General features: G+C 46.6%; 1 protein-coding gene across 3 annotated transcripts in view; it reads right to left on the reverse strand.

Annotated features, from left to right (window-relative positions):
- LOC146183331 (splicing factor C9orf78) overlaps positions 1 to 18900 on the reverse strand; it is a 78434-nt gene that overhangs the window by 56107 nt on the left and 3427 nt on the right. For all 3 annotated transcript variants that reach the window (XR_014708765.1, XM_084609112.1, XM_084609113.1), the window contains exons 3-8: positions 18283 to 18344; positions 11242 to 11325; positions 10830 to 10904; positions 8489 to 8617; positions 4532 to 4665; positions 1703 to 1840 (exon numbers count right to left, since the gene is read on the reverse strand). Coding sequence is in view for 2 of the 3 variants with exons in the window: in XM_084609112.1 (XP_084465238.1) it covers positions 1703 to 1840; positions 4532 to 4665; positions 8489 to 8617; positions 10830 to 10904; positions 11242 to 11325; positions 18283 to 18344 (622 nt within the window). In the remaining variant the exon portion in view is untranslated. The remainder of the gene's footprint in view (positions 1 to 1702; positions 1841 to 4531; positions 4666 to 8488; positions 8618 to 10829; positions 10905 to 11241; positions 11326 to 18282; positions 18345 to 18900) is intronic.

Below are 18900 nucleotides of genomic sequence, written 5' to 3' on the forward strand. Positions count from 1 at the left end.
TTTCAGTATTCCCTATCTGTCCCCCTGCAAAACAAAACAAAAGGTGTCTTATTCCATCCAAGGAAACATTTCCTAAAAATTTTGAAGATTTGTACTTGACGAAATTGTAAAAAAAAAAATCCATGAAGTTATGGGTTGACTTTTTTTTTTTTCTGACAAAAGTGCAGGGCTAGGATGTCCAGCTCCAAGGACACTATTTTGAGCCCTGCAAACGGTTTCTTGAGGGAACTAGCGGCCCAGTGCCAAGGAGGCCCGTGGCAAACAGTTGGGTGGTCCTGAAAAGCTTCGTTGTGACGCTCGTGCGGTTGACTGCTCGCATCTTCGCTATCTCACCGCAGGTTCCACGTGTAGTGTGCGCAATAAGGCTAATGCTTTCATATCCACAATCGCGAACTCTGTACTGGCATCGCATTCCGCGCTGAGGCTGCGATGAAACTCACGTTGAGTCACCGACTTTTCAGACTGAATGGACTTTGCGCCGACAGCTCAACATAGTGCGAAGGCTCCGCCGTAGAGTAGTATGCAGCAGCGGCATCAATACAAGGTGTATCGTGATCTGGGATGCAGTTCGCACTTTAATTTGAACCCGCGGAGTCGTCGTAATGCAAGTCCTGACGCACACTTGCGGCCGGCGCCTTCTGGCTTTTGTTCCATGCTTGTTTCTTATGGCTTCCAAAGGCTTGTTGCGTGCACGGTTACAATCTATCGTTTTCCGGCATCTCAATTGCAAGGAGAAAAAAAAAACTTGGCACAATACGATGCGTCGAGAAACGTGAGCGCAAACGCAGAAGCACGCGAAGAGGCAGCCACGGTGACAAATGCAAAACAGAAAGAAAAGATGACGCGCTGGTCATGCCAGCCAATGGGAGACGCGGAACGGCGCGCTTGAAAGGCACTTCGCATGACAGCTAATCAGAGACCATAAACAGCCTTCGGAAAACCGGCGCTCGCAACCATACTGCTTGAGCGACGCCATTTTGAGATAGCGTAAATTGTGTACAAAGAAAACAGCTTCAAACCTATCCCAAAATGATGGTGATTGGCCGGCTGGAACGCCCGCGGCGCACGTGGGAATTTCGAACAAATTTTCTCTTCTCGAGGGGCATTTCGCGGCTGCTGTGATGTTTTGAAAACCGATTTTATCGCATTTCCTGACCGAATTCAGCGTTAATAATTTGAGTGCAGGTGCTCGAAAGGTTAAACCTTCGGAAAATGACTTTTCTCAAAACCAATTTTTTGTCCATTTTCGACTGTTATAAGACCCGTGTCTCCTCTTAAATGACTCCACTTAACGTCATTGCAAAATCCAGATACAGCGATGTGCGGGAAAAATCTGCTTGTGGTGTGCAATTGTTCGCATTTTTTCTCCCGTACTATAAACGTTAGCAAAAAAATAATTTCCCTGTTGACATATTGAGTACTACGTGCACCCCCCCAGTATATCCAAAAACAAAATAAATTAAAAATATCAAATAATTAGGCAGTTTAATCTCTCGTGGAACAAATAACCCTACCGGAATGAACACTTGCTCATTGCAGAAATGAGATTATTGCTAAGAATGACTACGAGCTATTACAGCTATTGCGCAAAACACGACACTGGGTAAACGCTGCAATTTTTTCTTCAGCAGATTTCATCACAGTACACTGACCTCTTTAAATGTTTATGAATTTTTGCTGCCTACCAAACTAATGAACTTACCTCTGCCTTGGCGACCTGGGATCTGGTCGGCTACACCTTCAGCCTCTGCGATGACCACCACAGGCTTGGGAGGCGGAGGCTCCTTCTCGCGCACGGCGCGCCGAGCATGGCGTGAACGGCTGCCATCGTCGATGTTGACTGCACCAGGAACAGTCTCATTCAGTGCAAAGGGCAAACACAGTGGCCTCGTCGCAATATCGCACCAACTCACTATCTTAATGCACATTTTCTCAGTTTACATGGCAACGTCACTTTTGCAGGTGCCCTTGTGATATTGGACCTGCTCTTTGTAAGCTGTAGAGTTCCAAGGAATTATCCCGTAACAAACATGCTGGTTTGAAAAACACTTGGGACGCTTTTGTTGCAATGAGCATTCCTTTACTGAGCAGGAGCATCAGTGTCGTAGCCATCGAACAGACCATCGCACATAACGCACTTGGTCATAACAGCAACATTCAGCTATACTAGCCCCTACAGGCCCGTGAAACCACCCTTGTTGTTGAAACAGGCATCCACACGACCACCTTGAAGGGTTTACGCAATCAAGAAAGTTTTTTTTTTTTTTTCTTCAAGCCAAGGCCTCGTTAGAAAAAATTGGCAGAGGCTTAGCTTGGTTAAGCCCGAAAGGTTGCGAAAGCAATACTCATGGCTAAGCCCAGGTTCAGCTAATGTGTAGCTGGTGGTGATACTGTGGTGAACTATGGCTATGAGCAATCACTCTGGCTATAGCATATGGTCACAATCGTCATTACAAGGTGCTACCTGGATATTCTATGTATAACTAGTAGCGAGGTAAGGAGTGCCGTGACTGCAACGATGCACCTGGTTGTCGGTGAGGCTATGACAGAATGTACCACTGCCGCTCCAGCACAGACCGTAACGGCATTCTTTACACCAGCAGAAATCAGTCTCGCTTCTCGCTCCTCGGCTATCTCCGCAGCACGCCGTTGTTTCAACCTCTCATTACGACGAGCCACCTTAGCAGTAGGCGCCATCATAGTCGTGTGCACCGCCTCTTCTCACAGACGACACGAGTCTCGCCTACTTATACAACTATATGACGTCACAACACCTGTGGTGCTCCTCGTGGAGAAACCGGGAGTTAGGCCGCCGCTTTATGTGCGCCGCCGCCCCTCGCGAACAGCTCAAGTTGGCCGCCCAGCTCTTCGGCGTGACGTCACAACACCTGTGGCGCTCCTCGTGGAGAGACCAGGAGTTAGGCCGCTGCTTCATGTGCGCTGCCGCCCCTCGCGAACGGCTCAAGTTGGCCGCCCAGCTCTTCGGCGTGACGTCACAACACCTGTGGCGCTCCTCATGGAGAGACCGGGAGTTAGGCCGCCGCTTCATGTGCACCGCCGCCCCTCGCGAACGGCTCAAGTTGGTCGCCCAGCTCTTCGGCGTGACGTCACAACACCTGTGGCGCTCCTCGTGGAGAGACCGGGAGTTAGGCCGCCGCTTCATGTGCACCGCCGCCCCTCGCGAACGGCTCAAGTTGGTCGCCCAGCTCTTCGGCGTGACGTCACAACACCTGTGGCGCTCCTCGTGGAGAGACCGGGAGTTAGGCCGCCGCTTCATGTGCACCGCCGCCCCTCGCGAACGGCTCAAGTTGGTCGCCCAGCTCTTCAGCGTGACGTCACAACACCTGTGGCGCTCCTCGTGGAGAGACCGGGAGTTAGGCTGCCGCTTCATGTGCACCGCCGCCCCTCGCGAATGGCTCAAGTTGGTCGCCCAGCTCTTCGGCGTGACGTCACAACACCTGTGGCGCTCCTCGTGGAGAGACCGGGAGTTAGGCCGCCGCTTCATGTGCACCGCCGCCCCTCGCGAACGGTTCAAGTTGGTCGCCCAGCTCTTCGGCGTGACGTCACAACACCTGTGGCGCTCCTCGTGGAGAGACCGGGAGTTAGGCCGCCGCTTCATGTGCACCGCCGCCCCTCGCGAACGGCTCAAGTTGGTCGCCCAGCTCTTCGGCGTGACGTCACAACACCTGTGGCGCTCCTCGTGGAGAGACCGGGAGTTAGGCCGCCGCTTCATGTGCACCGCCGCCCCTCGCGAACGGCTCAAGTTGGTCGCCCAGCTCCTCGGCGTGACGTCACAACACCTGTGGCGCTCCTCGTGGAGAGACCGGGAGTTAGGCCGCCGCTTCATGTGCACCGCCGCCCCTCGCGAACGGCTCAAGTTGGTCGCCCAGCTCTTCGGCGTGACGTCACAACACCTGTGGCGCTCCTCGTGGAGAGACCGGGAGTTAGGCCGCCGCTTCATGTGCACCGCCGCCCCTCGCGAACGGCTCAAGTTGGTCGCCCAGCTCTTCGGCGTGACGTCACAACACCTGTGGCGCTCCTCGTGGAGAGACTGGGAGTTAGGCCGCCGCTTCATGTGCACCGCCGCCCCTCGCGAACGGCTCAAGTTGGTCGCCCAGCTCTTCGGCGTGACGTCACAACACCTGTGGCGCTCCTCGTGGAGAGACCGGGAGTTAGGCCGCCGCTTCATGTGCACCGCCGCCCCTCGCGAACGGCTCAAGTTGGTCGCCCAGCTCTTCGGCGTGACGTCACACGGGGTTACGCAAAAGGTCATTTCATGTGCACCACCGCGCTACGCGAATGGCTGAAAAGCGATCTTAGTATTGCTTTCGCAATAAAATGCACCTGTGACACTACTTTACAAGGGTATCACTTATACACAAGTACGAAGGGCTAGCAAAATTTTCAATGCTGAAAATTTGCACCTTGACACCTTGGATACAGCAATGTGTCGGTTCTCTGCATGTGACAACAATACTAATAAATAAAGTATGAAATCATGATGGAATGCAAGCAGAGAAGGAGGACGCACAGCGGTTGTGCTGCACAAAATTGACAGCCATGTTGGTGGGGACGAATGAGGTCTCTCGCTCTTTCCTGGCCATCCGCTCCCGGATCAGCTTCAACTTGGCCTCTTCCGTGGCCTCAATGTTGCGGATGCGCTCCCTGCAAGCCAAGGTTTAAGAAAGAGAAACGAATCAATAGTTGTGTCAATTCCAAAGGTGAACAAGACCACTCTTACCTTCCCGCTTACTGTCCCCATTTAAGCATAGGTCCTCTGTCACCCATAGGCATCAATCACCGATCGAGGCTATCGACGCACCGTCACACTTGTTTACCAACAATTATGCAGCAGATTTCAAGACTTTGAAACAATTAGTTTCTCTGCACCGAGGCACAGAATCCTGATAAGGGTCCTTGAAGCATTGTCAGTGATGTTACCGGCAAAACAAAATTTGCACCGATTTTTGAAGCACCAGAAATTCCAATTTGGTGCCCACTAGGCGAAGGGCAAAACACAAACATGAGAACAGTCCGGCACACTTGAATTTCCCATCTGGAGAACGAGGCTTTGTAGCTTCCAATTTTCTTCAACCAATCTTCGAAAAGTTAGTTAGGTATGCAGTGATACACTGTCATCAAGTTACTTATTACAGGTACAAAACTGCACCTAATGGGTCCCAAATTCCAAGATTCATTCCACATACAAAAAAAAAAACACCTTCCATACAATGTTCACTTGACGAGCACATACTCTGCAAACAGTCACAAGCACAGCGGCTCAAATATGCTGCTCTCCACTTTTTCTCGTAAAGCTTAGGCTTTACTAAACCTCCTGCGTGTTCAGGGAAGATGAGGGAACTTTTTATTTTTGAACATACCTTGTCGAAGCTTAGCGTACATGGGTACAATCAATGCTGATTTTAAATATCTCACCAGGAAGAGACACTGCACATGCTAAAGCTAAGAAAATTCATAGCTCATTTTCTTGATCATAAATAAGTACCCAATTGGAAAGAAAGAAAAGTATATGGCAGCAATTATCCAAAATTTTACCTAACTGCAAATATATCACGATTAAAAAAAAAAAGAAAGCTTTTGGTACCCCGTGTATTTTTCCCCCTTTCTTTCTTTTGTGTTCTCTGCTACTACCCTCCAACCTGTATGTACGACCCCCCTTATGTAATGCCTTCGGGCCTTTAAGGGACAAATAAATGACATGAAATGCGTGATGGGCCTTTTTAAAGCCTGCATGTTTCTAAAAGAGGTCTTTTTTAATAGGAAATCAGCAGTGTGGCCCGTAAACAAAAACACCTAATTAGGATAGGTATTTTATATCTTAACTACCGCACGATCGCGCTTATTTCGCATGCTAGCAAGGTGATGTTGAAAATCCTCCAAGATAGGCTGCAGCAGTATGTGGATCGGGAGCTTCCGGACGTGCAAGCTGGGTTTCGCAAGGGCAGAGGAACTAGAGACCAAATTGCCAACCTTCGCTGGATCATGGAAAAAGCAAGAGAGTTCCAGAAACCCATCTACTTCTGCTTTATTGATTATGCGAAAGCGTTTGACTGCATAGATCACAGCAGATTGTGGCAAGCTCTCCAAGAGATGGGAGTTCCAATTCACCTCATCTGTCTCCTCAGGAACCTGTATGAAGGACAAGAGGCCACAGTCAGAACTGGGCATGGTCTTACTGATTGGTTTCCGATTGAGAAAGGAGTGAGGCAAGGCTGCATACTGTCGCTCTGCCTATTTAACCTATATGCAGAGTGCATCATGAGGAAGGCCGGTCTGGACGAGTCTTCAGCTGGAGTGAAGATTGCTGGAAAACGTATCAACAACCTTAGATATGCGAATGATACCACTTTAATGGCAGAAAGTGAAGTGGAACTCAAGAGACTTCTGATGCGCGTACAAGAAGAGAGTGAGAAGTTGGGGCTTAAACTGAACATTAAAAAGACAAAGATCATGGCGTCTTGCCCTATCAAGTCCTGGAGCATCAATGGACAAGAAGTGGAAGCTGTGACAGATTTCCTCTTCTTGGGCTCCAAGATTACCTCGGAAGGAGACTGCAGCCATGAAATTAGGAGACGCCTGCTTCTGGGAAAGAGAGCCTTGACCGCCTAGTAAAGAGCAGAGACATTAGTCTGCCAACCAAGATCCGTATAACTTGTGCCATGGTCTTTCCAGTTGTGATGTATGGATGCGAGAGTTGGACTGTGAAAGAGGCTGACCGCCGAAGAATTGACGCGTTTGAATTGTGGTGCTGGCAAAGACTCTTGAGAGTTCCTTGGACTGCCAGAAGATCAATACAGTCGATATTGTCGACCATAAACCCTGACTGCTGATTGGAGGGTCAAATTCTAAAGTTAAAGCTCAGCTACTTTGGTCATCTGATGAGAAGAGAGGAGTCGCTGGAGAAAGATTTGATGTTGGGAAAGGTTGAGGGTCGCGGAGAAGGGGGCAGCGAACGCGATGGTTAGATGGCATCCTCGAGGCACTGCAGATGAAGTTACGTGATATTAGGAAGATAGTGAGAGACCGGAAAGCGTGGCGTGACATGGTCCATAGGGTCACGAAGAGTCGGACATGACTGAACGACTAAACTGAACCGAACTGATCGCACCTAGAACACGAAATTTTTTTTTTTCAGTGCAATTATTTCTTAAGGTCCTTTGAGGCCTGCTGTGGCCTTTAATTTGCATTATGTGTCCTGTTTTAATACTGTGATTGCACATGTGACGTCATACTTAAAATGAGCATCGTGGGGTGTTTGAAAATCCCAAGCCAGATGATACGGCTGTCACTTGACCCTGCCGACAAGTGGGGATTGTTCACTCATGGCCACAGTGACAATAGCTTTTTTTTTTCTTTCTTGTGACATGGGACGTTTGCACCATCGCGTAATAATACAGTAATGGCTGCTAAATGGCAGGCGTAGGAAAACAGCCACATTGAGCTCACACACGTGCGTCTAAAAGGGTCGCACTGAGGAGTTCAAAACTCTAATGCTGAGTAATTAGCCACACGCAAGCTGGTTACATCCAGGCTTCAATAAATTTGGTAAAGTAGAACCCCTTTATAGTAAAGTCACTAGGACCGGCAAAAATCTCTACTACATCAGGGTCTTAACTACATGATAATGTGGTCTTGAAGATGCCGCCTGGTAATTAAATGGCGACTTACAGAGCCAGTCTTGTTGCTTAATGAAAAAAAAAAAACACTCTAAAATACCTTATATATATCTCTCTCTTGTTTCTTCATGCCACTTTTTCAGTTATAAAATTTTTTGTTTCCGTCATCTTTCACTGTCTTTTAAAAGGGCAATAGATGAGAAATGTGTGCGTCAGTTATGTGCTGCATAACCATGCACACCGCGCCTCCAGTTTCGCCACCGCTGCCTCCTACCGCACCGTGTTGCAAATGTTTGGCCGTTTATTCCCTGTCCTATTTCTCACTGCACTTTTATCAATCCTCTACTTTCTGGACACACTGCATCGCCTTCTTTTCATGTTCGTAGACAGGCAGCTCTTCTTTTCCTATGTGCTGCATGCTTTCCCTCAATGCTCCAAGGCATCTGTAAAGTTGGTTTCTCCTGAGTGCTGCTAAGCCTAGTGGTAAAGCCACATAAAAGAACACTTTTTTTTTCTACAATCTCGGGTAGCGCGCGTGCAGCGATGTCGTTTCACGAGAAGTCGTCACCCCAGCCAGATGCAGTTTAGTATAACCCATTTTTACCAAAAATGTCTTTACTATAAAGGGGGGAAAAATGTACGGTCATCTATGGAAGATGAACTGGAACTTCTAATTTACTTTACTATATCCGAGTTTAGTATAGTGGTGTTCTACTGTACTTTCTTTATTGGGGAAAAAAATTAAAGCAAAATAACAATGAACAACACTGCTTATGATAACCATATGGGCCTAGAATACCCAAAAATAGTAAACAAAGTGAACAAAGTTTCAGCATGCCACAAGAGCTCACTCAATGCCAAGGTCAACTTCAGGGATGCCTGAAAGCATCTGGTTGGACAACATCTCCTCAGACTTCTTGGAGGTGGACTTGCGCAGGTGTTCCGGCACGTGGAACAGCACATCCTTCTCGTCCACAACCCTGCACACACACACAGCCAGCACAAATTACACGTCAACCCTAAGCACACATGGATTGAAAACTACCAGAAAGGATTTTTCGGGCACAATTCTTTATAAAGTACTCGGCGGCAAGTCTTAGTAGAGCACTGCATGGGCTCAGGCCGGCCCGAAAGCTCGAGCCTGAAAATTGCTGTTTTGCCGGGCCAGGCTCGGGCTTCAAGTTGCGAGTCCGGGCCGGGTCTGAAATGGCAGGCCCAAACCGGGCTGAAGCTAGCTGTGTACTGCTTCTTTTGAAAATAAAGGAATCTGACGCTAAAATCATGCAAGCGGTTTATGAAAAAACCCCTATGATAGTACATTTGTTAGTGTTGACTGAGAGAAAGCTAATTTGTAAACAAAGTTTGATCAGTGGCACTCAGTGGTTTGCTTAAGTAACTCTGGGCATGCACAGCTGGCGGGGTTCAACGACACAAGCGAAAAAGTTGAAAAAGCACAAAACCCTGCAGCGCGCTCTATTACAGTGCAGGACTTATGGAGCGCTGCAGCGTATGACACCCGGCTCGTTTACATGAATACGTGCCTACTAAAGTACATAACACCGCTAGTTTGAGATTTTTCAGAAATCAGTGAACAACTCCCGGCTCGTTTACATGAATACGTGCCTACTAAAGTACATAACACCGCTAGTTTGAGATTTTTCAGAAATCAGTGAACAACTCAGTCATGTACAGAAAATGGTGCGTACCTTCTCGGTCTTGTGTTACCGCTAACGACTGAATACTGGAAGCCTTATAAGAGAAGTAATCTAAAAAAATATGCATGAAATGCGTATTTTTATGACTAAAGAAAAAAAAAAGTTTTTTTTTAACACCCTACCTACAAGTGCTAATTCAGCAATTCAGATAATGAAGAGACTTACTCACGCGTCTTAGCACATAAAATATTATTGGTCAGTTTAATATAATCTCCCTTCGGACATAGTGGCTAGCGCAGATGGAAGATGCATACAGCTAGAAGGCAGATGGCCTAGTGTAGAAGCCACTACACCCGCATCTAAAAACAAACCAGTCCAAAGAAGAGCCTTGGTAGTACAGTCTCCCACACTTTCAAAAAAAAAAAAAAAAAAAAGGGAATACCTCTTGCAGTCTTTTGGAAATCGTTTTTTCTTTTGCGTGCTTGGAATTTTTGCTGCACGTTATTCGGGATGTGGACTTTTTTATATACTGCTGCATGTCAATCAAGACTAGGTCATTTATGATGGAAAAAAAAAACGCGTTAAGCATTTCTTTTTTCGTCTTAAATGTACACTTTTAAGGAGCCCATGCAGACTGACTGCAGGGTCTGGGCCGGGCCAAGTCTTGGTAGCGCAGCCCGGTTCAGGCCTGCTCCATATCAGTGTGGCCCAGGCTTGGAGCCGTGGGCCCAGGCTGGCCCCGGCTTTGAGCCATAGGTCCGGGCTGGGCTCGGGCTTCAAACGATGGGCCTGGGCCGGGCTCAGGCTGGAAAATCAGGCCCGTGCAGTGCTCTAAGCCTTGGGCAAAAGTATTCCAGCATTCAGCGCCCACACTGATTTTGGTTTCGTTTACATCATGTTTACAAACAGAGGGGCTGCTCGCAGATGCTGCAGGAGGCTGGGGCTGAATAGAAAGCTTGGGATCCACAGCAATACGTGGAATTCTTTAAAGCAATTGTCTGATTTTACAGTGCGCCAATGTTGCCATCCACGAATATCCTAGAATAGAATGTGAAAGAATGAAATGCGACTTCAAAGGCACAGTATTTTTTAAATACAGCAAAGTGTATCGCTTTGTCAATCCCACTTGTCAATCAGAAGCTTCAAGACATCTGTCCTGCGGAATGTTTTTTTTTTTTCCTCACACTTCTTAGTTTCCAGATGTTTGAGTGATCTCTGCCAGGTTCGAAACAATCAGTTGGCGAGACTGCATAATGTACCAGCCAGCTCCTTTTCTCCTTTGCCTCATTTGTGTACCCCTTTTGTCACCAACTAGGCTACTGCTGCAACTTTTTAAGTCTCCTTCAAGACCACATCAATCTGCTATCATTTCTGTCCTGCCAAGAAAGCCTACCCAACCACCATGCAGCACTCTCAAGTAAGAGCAATTAGAAGAACGGAACACCCAGAGCACGAAAAACATTACTTAAAAATTCAGCATAAAATACAGCAGTTTACCTGCCAGTATCAGGTAAGTATCAGCTCTGTTGTTACTCACTGTGTCTTCTCTTCAGCCGGAGTCTCTTGAACGCGGCCGCGGCGCTTAGCCAGCTCCTCTTCAATGTACTTCATCCTGAGGAAGGAGGAATGGAAAACCACTCAGACCACTAATCAAAGCAATTGAACACCATTTGAAGTGTTTGAGGGAAAACTTCTTTATGGCAAATGTGTTTCTGCAGCATCACTTGCTTCTTGGTTGCACATTCATGCCTGCCTCGACAAGCTGTCAGACTAGTAGGACACAAAACGGCAAAGCAAGAATGCCCTGCATGCTCACACATTACACGAGTGAAATGAGAGCTTGCAGAGCTTTTTGTGCCAATGTCTGCTTACGTCAACGCTGGCGACTGGTTTACGTGAGAAATATCTGGACCTCCTGCCTAGGAGGGGAACTGGCAGAAAGTACTTACATGTCGGCGTCCTCATCGCGCTGGTTTGTTTCCACCGAGAACGTGTTGCCAAGGTTCACTGCATCCAGCTCCTCCATGGTGACTCTGAGTTGAATAGAAAAAGAAACAGAAATGTAAAGAGTGGACACCTTTGCTCTTGGCAAACTGCATCCACAGAAAGATGATGAACAGGCAATGCCACTGGCAGACATGAAATATTACGGCAATGCTTGTGGATATTACATGTCACGTCCAGTGTTTTATTTCTGTTGACTCTGTTTCACCGCCTCCATGCCATCTGCAATGTGAAAGCATAAATGAACGAGTGAATAATGCCGAAGTTGGTTTAGCATCATAAACGGCGCAAAAGAAGGTCTAGGATGTGGAAAGAAGTACACACGTGAAGAGCTTTGTATGCCTATTTCTTCCCACACTTTTTATGACGCTAAACTCACCAAATTATTCACTTTTCAGGTCTGAACAAGTTGGCGTGCATGGCATAAAAGAAGTTATTCCCTGCGACAAACACGCTTTATGCGAACACCTGAGAAAAATCAACTCACAACCAGGCTGCCTCAGCTCGACACAACGATATTCGTACACAGTCTTTTTTGTTGGGGCACTACAAATGGACATTCCATAGCAATACAGACTAAGTATGGCCTCTGCACTTACAGTAAGAAAGAGTTGTAACAGCCCATTGCAATGACTCTCCTTAAATTGACGAGAACTATTTGATTCCTTTTCTCAAAGCCATTCCAGCACAGTGTGTGCCGACTGTGGCAAAGTGAACTGAATAAAAACACAGTCAAACCCATTTACAACATCAAAGTAGCAATACTGTTATTGCCGATAAATATTGTAACAGGGCTGTCAAAAAAAAAAAAAAAGTTGAGTGCATTTAGTGAAAAGAAAATGGGTTGCACTGAATTCATTTCAGGAAGATTTGACTACTTCAGGCCAATATTGTTTATACATCTAAGTAAGGTGTCTAACAGCTGCACGTCAACAACTAGGCTTTAGCAAAAATAAGGTCCTGGAGGGATTCTCATTTGTAAGGCCTCCTAATCTGACCGGGGGTTTAGAGAATCCCTCCAAAGTCGTGAGTGAGTCTGAACTCTCATTTCAATAATGATTAGAGTTGCATGTCCGGACTTGCATTCCCACTATTGTCTGAATCGCGAGTTCGGGCTAAGGCTCAGATCAAGATCAGTGTTTTTGCGACGACGGTGTGCACTGCCCCATTCCTTGCAGTGTAGAGAAGGGAGGACAGGTTTATTGCCGCGACCAAGGACACACGAAGCCGAAGTGGCTTGGCAATGTCTCTTGGCGATTGAGAAAGAGAATCCTGTAAAACACCTTCCACCTTGTACTCCCAGCATATTTTGTGCATTTTGAACACGACTGTTGCCACTGTTATACAACTAAGGTGGGCTAAGACCTAGGCAATTTTTTTTCTACCTTTTTGTTTATGCCTGCTGGTAACCTGATAATGCACTTTGACTGCGTTGCATAACAAGGTAAAAAATCACGCAAAGCACTTCGGTGGCTTCAACCAAATGGCTCTAAACACACAAAAAAAAGGACATAGCGTCCTGCCTAAAGGTAATTAGGTTGGTGACACTTGGGCTGAAGAAATTACTCAGCTCAGCGGGCCCATGTGCCCTGCAACGAAACGAGCGAGTCAGGCCAAATAAGTTGCAAGATGAGTGAGCCCGATGAAGTGAGTGGACCAAAATGCCCAAGTGAGCTGCAAGTCAAGGTGATGAGTTGCAAGTAACAAGCTCACAAATTCAGTGAGACTAACCACCTATCAGTTCGAGTTTGAGAGAACCTGAGACAAACATTTTGTGGTGAGTGAGCCTGAATGAGTACTCTTTATTTTGCCGAAATATAAATGTGACACCATTTAAATAGTTTATGTTCATGCAACAGGCCAGTAGAACCCCTTTATAGTAAAGTCACTGGGACCAGCAAAAATTCTTATTATAGCAGGGTCTTTACTATATCAGTTGTTGGTGATAACATGGTCCTGAAGATGCTGTCTGGTAGTTAAATGATCATTTACTGCACACGTCTTGTTGCTTAAGAAAAAAAAAAAAAAACACTCTGAAATACCTTCTATCTCTCCCTTATCATCCACGCAATTTTTTCCGTTATAAAATTTTTTATATCTAGTGGAAGTATGTACCTCTTACGCATGAATGCAACATAGCTACAAATACAATCAAGTATGATTTAATATGAAAACCAAAGCCTTGCATGAACACGGCATCACTTTTTGCTGTTTCTGTCTTTTAAAAGGCAATAAATGATAAATGCGCTTGGCAGTCAAGTGCTGCAAGACCGCACATGCTGCACCTCCACTTCTTGCCTCCGCTGCCTCATGTTTCATGCTGCATAGAGCTGTGAATGTTAATGTTCACCCAGTTCTTCCCCTGCCCTTTTCCTTATTGCACTTTTACTATCGTTTACTTTCTGAACGGACTACACTACCTCCTTTCCATGTTTGTAGACAGCTCTACCTTTTTTTTTTTTCCTACGTGCTATGAGCTTTCCCACACGGTTCCAAGGCTTCCGTAAAGTAGGCCTCTCCTGAACGCTGCTAAGCCTGGTGGTAAAGCTACTTAAAAAAACACTCGGTGTTGTTTTTCTGTTTTCAAAGACAAAAAATATTTGCCTTCCGATTATAGGTAGTGCACGGGCGGTGATGTCATATCGTGGGAGTTGTCGCCATGGCCAGGCACATTTTACTATAACCGAGTTTTACCAAAAATATCTTTACTATAAAGGGGGGGGAAATGTACAGTTGTCTATAAAAGATGAACTGGGACTTCAGTTTCACTTTACTATATACGAGTTTTTACTATATCAGAGTTTACTATAGCGGGGCTCTAAACACCTAAAGAAGCATATGGTACAGAAACTACCAATCCTATCTAAACCAATCCCTCCAATTAGTATCTGTATGAATACAAGATAGCACCCTTCATGGCACTGACGACAGCAAAGCTTTAGCTGTCCTTGCACCTACGGTAGGTAAAAAAATTAATCTTTTAAACTCCACAGTCAAAAATACAGTGGAAACCACTTATAGGGCAGGTACAGTTATATAATACGGCTTTTGCTGGCCACTGGTCTGCCTCCCATAGGACAAAATGCAATGTCATGCCGCTTATTATGTGGTCGCACAAAGCAAAATAAGGTTATGGTTGTGGTTTTTCAATGTGCTCGGTAACAGCGCCGAACAGCAAGTGCACTTCCCTGCGCGACACCTAGCTTTGCTGCATGGCAAAGCAAATCGCACCATGTGTTTCAGGTGTGATAAAAAATCGATGCTCTGCACGCCGTTTGTTCCTTCCTTTATCTCAACATGTTGCTCCCGTCTTGCACAAGATTGCACAGAAGATGTATTTTTCTCTGTCGTTCTTTCACTTTTCTTCTCTCCATGCATCTGCGTAGCAAAACGTTTTTTTGCCATGATCCCAATCACCATGAAACCATTGCTGCAATTAACAAGTTTACATGGATGGGGGTTGAGTTGAGTGCACTAGACCATACTGGGTTTAAATGACCCCCGACCCTCCAAGCGGCGATTACTGCAGCGCCGCGCGTCAAGACGAAGAACTAGAAAATGGCATCCGATAGCGTTTCTTTTTTCCACAGCGTGTCCCTCCCATTTTCCATGCTGTTCTCTCCACTGTTCCTCGACTCAACTAAATTGTCTTCAGCTACTTCCTGCGGCAGGGTGAAGGGAGTCAACCCACCCCTTGCAGCGGAGTTCGCGGGATTCGACCCCTCGACTTGTCGACCCAACAGTGTTTACCTAAGCCCAGTAACAGGTTTCGACCCCATAACTCAACTCAATCCGCCCTTGTTGAGTTCATGTATACAGTGCTATAGTTGGTTTGGTTGCTCAATGGTAGGTCCGCATTTCTCATGTGGTGGCGAATGGTGAAACGCTGGGGTTCCGCTGCAACAGACATTCAGCTTGCTTCCTGTGACATGCATCGAACAATTTGCGAGAGGCTGTATTTTTGTGATAACTGTACGGTCCCCTCGAAGCAAAATCGAGGTAGACTGTCATAGGCTGTCAAAACCAAAAGTGCTGGCTACAACAGTGCAGAAGCCTCACTGCGAAGCTTGTTTTCTGACCAAAAGGTCTCGTTCCAAGACACCTTGCATTCCGCATGGGAATTAAAAGCCAAGTGGTGTTTTAGCATACAACGCATAGTGCAGTTGCAAAGGTTGTAATTAGCGCGACTGCTTTCGCTGGACTGGACATGCACTGATAATAAACACATACGCATTTCCATGGTGGCAGTTGCTTTAGTATGCTTAGACGCGCTGTGCGCGGTAAGCTAAAACTAATCCAAGCATGCAGGGAACCTAGTGGGCTGCCTTTTGTTCACTGATTAACATGGCATCTTTGAAAGGCAAAGTACTTGTTTGCAGTATATTTTTACCAGAAAAAAAATGATGTTTTTGTATAGCATGGTACCACTGCTAGCAAGGATTTTTGCAGTCTCTGCTTCTTATGTTATACAGTTGAACCCGGATGTATCGAACTCGAAGGGGATCGCAAAATAGTTTGTTATATCGATAATTCGATATATAGAAATCGGCTTGTGACGGCACTTACGATGCGTAAAAACGATACCGTATTTGTCGCGTAATCAACCCATTCGCATAATGAACCCACTCTCCACTTTTGCACCCGAGAATTTGAAAAAAAAAAAAAAAAAAAAATGCATTAAGGCCAGCTCGCTCACAGGCAAGCGACTGAGCGATCTCAGCGACAAGCGGCAGCGACAGAGCGAAAATGTTGGAACTGCGTCCCTCTCACCGCTCGAGCCACCGCGGCAGCTTAAAACAAGGTTTCTGTGTCGCCGCGGCGGCACAAATCGCCAGCATTTTCGCTTGCATGTCGATGGCACGCATCAGTCCGTTTCAGTCGTCTCATCCACAGCTCATTGGCAGCGTGCCGAGATGCTGCGCAGCGATAACGTCAGGGCGCGTTTATCTTTTGATAGCTCCTGCGGTGGCGGGGAGCGAACTTGGCAGAGTGCCCGTGATGGCTTGATTGCACAAGCCTGGTTCGATTTATCACGCCGCGCTTGGGGCGGGCGTCATAATCGCAGCAGCTGACCGCGTACTTTCGCTGATTCATACATGCAAGTATAAACGATAAAAAAATAGATAAATAAAATAAACATCCCCGCAAAAAAAGAAAAACCTGCCGCTTCTTAACGTCCGCAGTCGCCATATCTAAGCTATGCCGCGCGTACAGCACGATAAAAAAAAATTACTCTCGCAAAAAAAAAAAAAAGAAGATCAGAGAGAGAGAGAGAGAGAGCTGTCGCTTCTTAACATCCGCAGGCGCCATAGCCACATCCGCCGCCGCGCCACCGCACGCAGAGGGTTCGCAACACACGCTGGAGAAAGCGTCCGACATCTGTCTGAAAACGCGGCTGAGCTGGCTTGGCGCATGCGTTGCGTGTGCTGAGGGAGAGAGATAGCTCGACAAAAGAATGGACACACCCACGCACATGGCTTGCAAAGGTGATGTGTTGGCGCGCGGGAAATGACAACTGCAGATGCGCGCGCCTTTGGGGAATGGGCGCAGCACTGCCCAGACCAGCCGCCGCCGAACTGTCCCCTCTCATTCCTTCCGCACGTGGCTTGAAAACGGCACGTAGCAAACGGCCAAGTGTGATGCAATCGTCTTTCGGGAAGGCACACTTTCCAATGCGTGGTGCGGAGTTCGATATATCGAACGACCGGTGAAATTGAGTTCGATATATGACGCGGCTTTCCTATACTTTTACATGGGATTTTCAAGGGGATATTTCGTGAGTTCGATATAACCAAAATTCAATATATCCGGGTTCGGTATAACTGGGTTCGACTGTATGCGGTCTACACTGTAGTAGTGTGATCTCACCATGAGCCGAAAATACATTAGCTGAAAGGAGTGGTAGTCCAACAGAGTAAATACCACAAAAAGGGGAATGTGCTAATTCAAATTTCCCTGGAGATGAACTGAACAATACCCAAAAAAAGCCCCTGTCCTTCAGTGGATTTACTTAGGCTGTTGATACCAATAGAAACAGGGGCAGCAGAATCCACCCATACCCGATCTACAGTCTCTGTCAAAAGTGTAGAGTTCAAGGAGCCTGTTTCTGAGCCGTGTAGTGGCGCTGATTTAGCATTAGTGGAAGTCCTTCCCATTGGAGAGGATAGAACAAGAATCTTCTTACAATCAAGACTTGATTCGCAACATTGGGAATGCATTACAAGATGCACGAAGTGGCTAAGAAGAAACCCCCTGGATTCTACATATTTGACAAAGACTGTGTATGCTAATAGTGTGTCAGGCCTGCAGTACTGATGAAGAAAATATCTGGAAAGGGATGATAGTGATATCTGTGTATCACGGCACTGCTGGGCAACATGTGCAACAAAAATTCACTGAGGGCTCGCAAAACAATAAAGCCAGTGTTAAAGCCCGCCAGAGAAAGGCAACAAAAAAATCTCTCACAAGGACATTCCTTCAGTGAGCCATCAGAACGCCCACCCAAAGACAGATGTCTCGAGCATGGCTAACAGAAATGAGCAGTGGTCAAAGAGAAGGTAGGTATTGTGTGCAGCCACAGCTAAGAGAAAAAACTGCTCTTTGGGATGAGGAGCTTGTGCATTAGTAAACCAGCTTACCAAGGCTGTGCAAAAGCTGGTTCTCAGTGCACAACAGTGAACGCAATTACACTCAAGCTCTCTCCCTCCAGTGTATTCACAAGGCGACAGCGGCCACACGCAGCCAACACGAACCATGGGCCCAATACTGGAACAGTACTGGCAATGTCCGACCTACATAAGACAGTCGTATCGCCCATATACTCCAATACTGGGCCAATAGTTCGTGCTGCCTGGGGTACACAGGCTGGCCCCTAAAGAGTCGCAAAGGAACTAGACAGCTTCATTTTGCTCTAATCAAGCTAGCTAACGGTGCATTCATTTGCTGTGGAGCAGAACAGCCCAAAGATGGCATGCCAAAGAACTCACCGCTTCCCTTTCAATGCTTTCATGTCGATCATGCCTCCAGTCTTCAGCTTGAAGGGGTCATCCTGCAGCAGTGTTTCATGCCATCAATTAAAACAATGTGTCAAAGCCAAAAAAGTGACCATTTTCTACTGACTCCGAATTTGCTACGAATTTGCACAAAAAGGGGGCAAACGCTCACTCGCACGACAGACCACCCACAGTTTCACATATTTTGCCAGGAATGCAAAAACTGCATTCGCTTGCACTGGCAGATTTTTCCGTGCCAATATAACCAACTACTGAATTTATTCTAACGTTGTGCAGAGCTCATGTTTGAGCAACAGCACCAGTGCAGCAGCCTGCATAACAACAGAGACTATACTTCACAGGTCAAAATATATGTATAACTTGTGCAGAACTACTGAGCCCATCCAAAGCCCTACAGGCACATTTCCAACAGCCACACAATGTTCAGACACATCTCAATTCCATTGCTCTAACCACTTGCTAGCGTAAACCAAGATTTAAAATAAGGTAAAAAAATATAATTTTATCTAAAGTTCTCAAGTGCCAATGTTCTATAATACAATTATTCATGTATTGCATACAAAGTATCTCTATGCCCCCCCCCCCCCCTTC

The sequence above is a fragment of the Amblyomma maculatum genome, chromosome 7, assembly GCF_055883805.1.
Source record: "Amblyomma maculatum isolate TAMU_Amacu chromosome 7, ASM5588380v1, whole genome shotgun sequence".
Classification (NCBI taxonomy): domain Eukaryota; kingdom Metazoa; phylum Arthropoda; class Arachnida; order Ixodida; family Ixodidae; genus Amblyomma; species Amblyomma maculatum.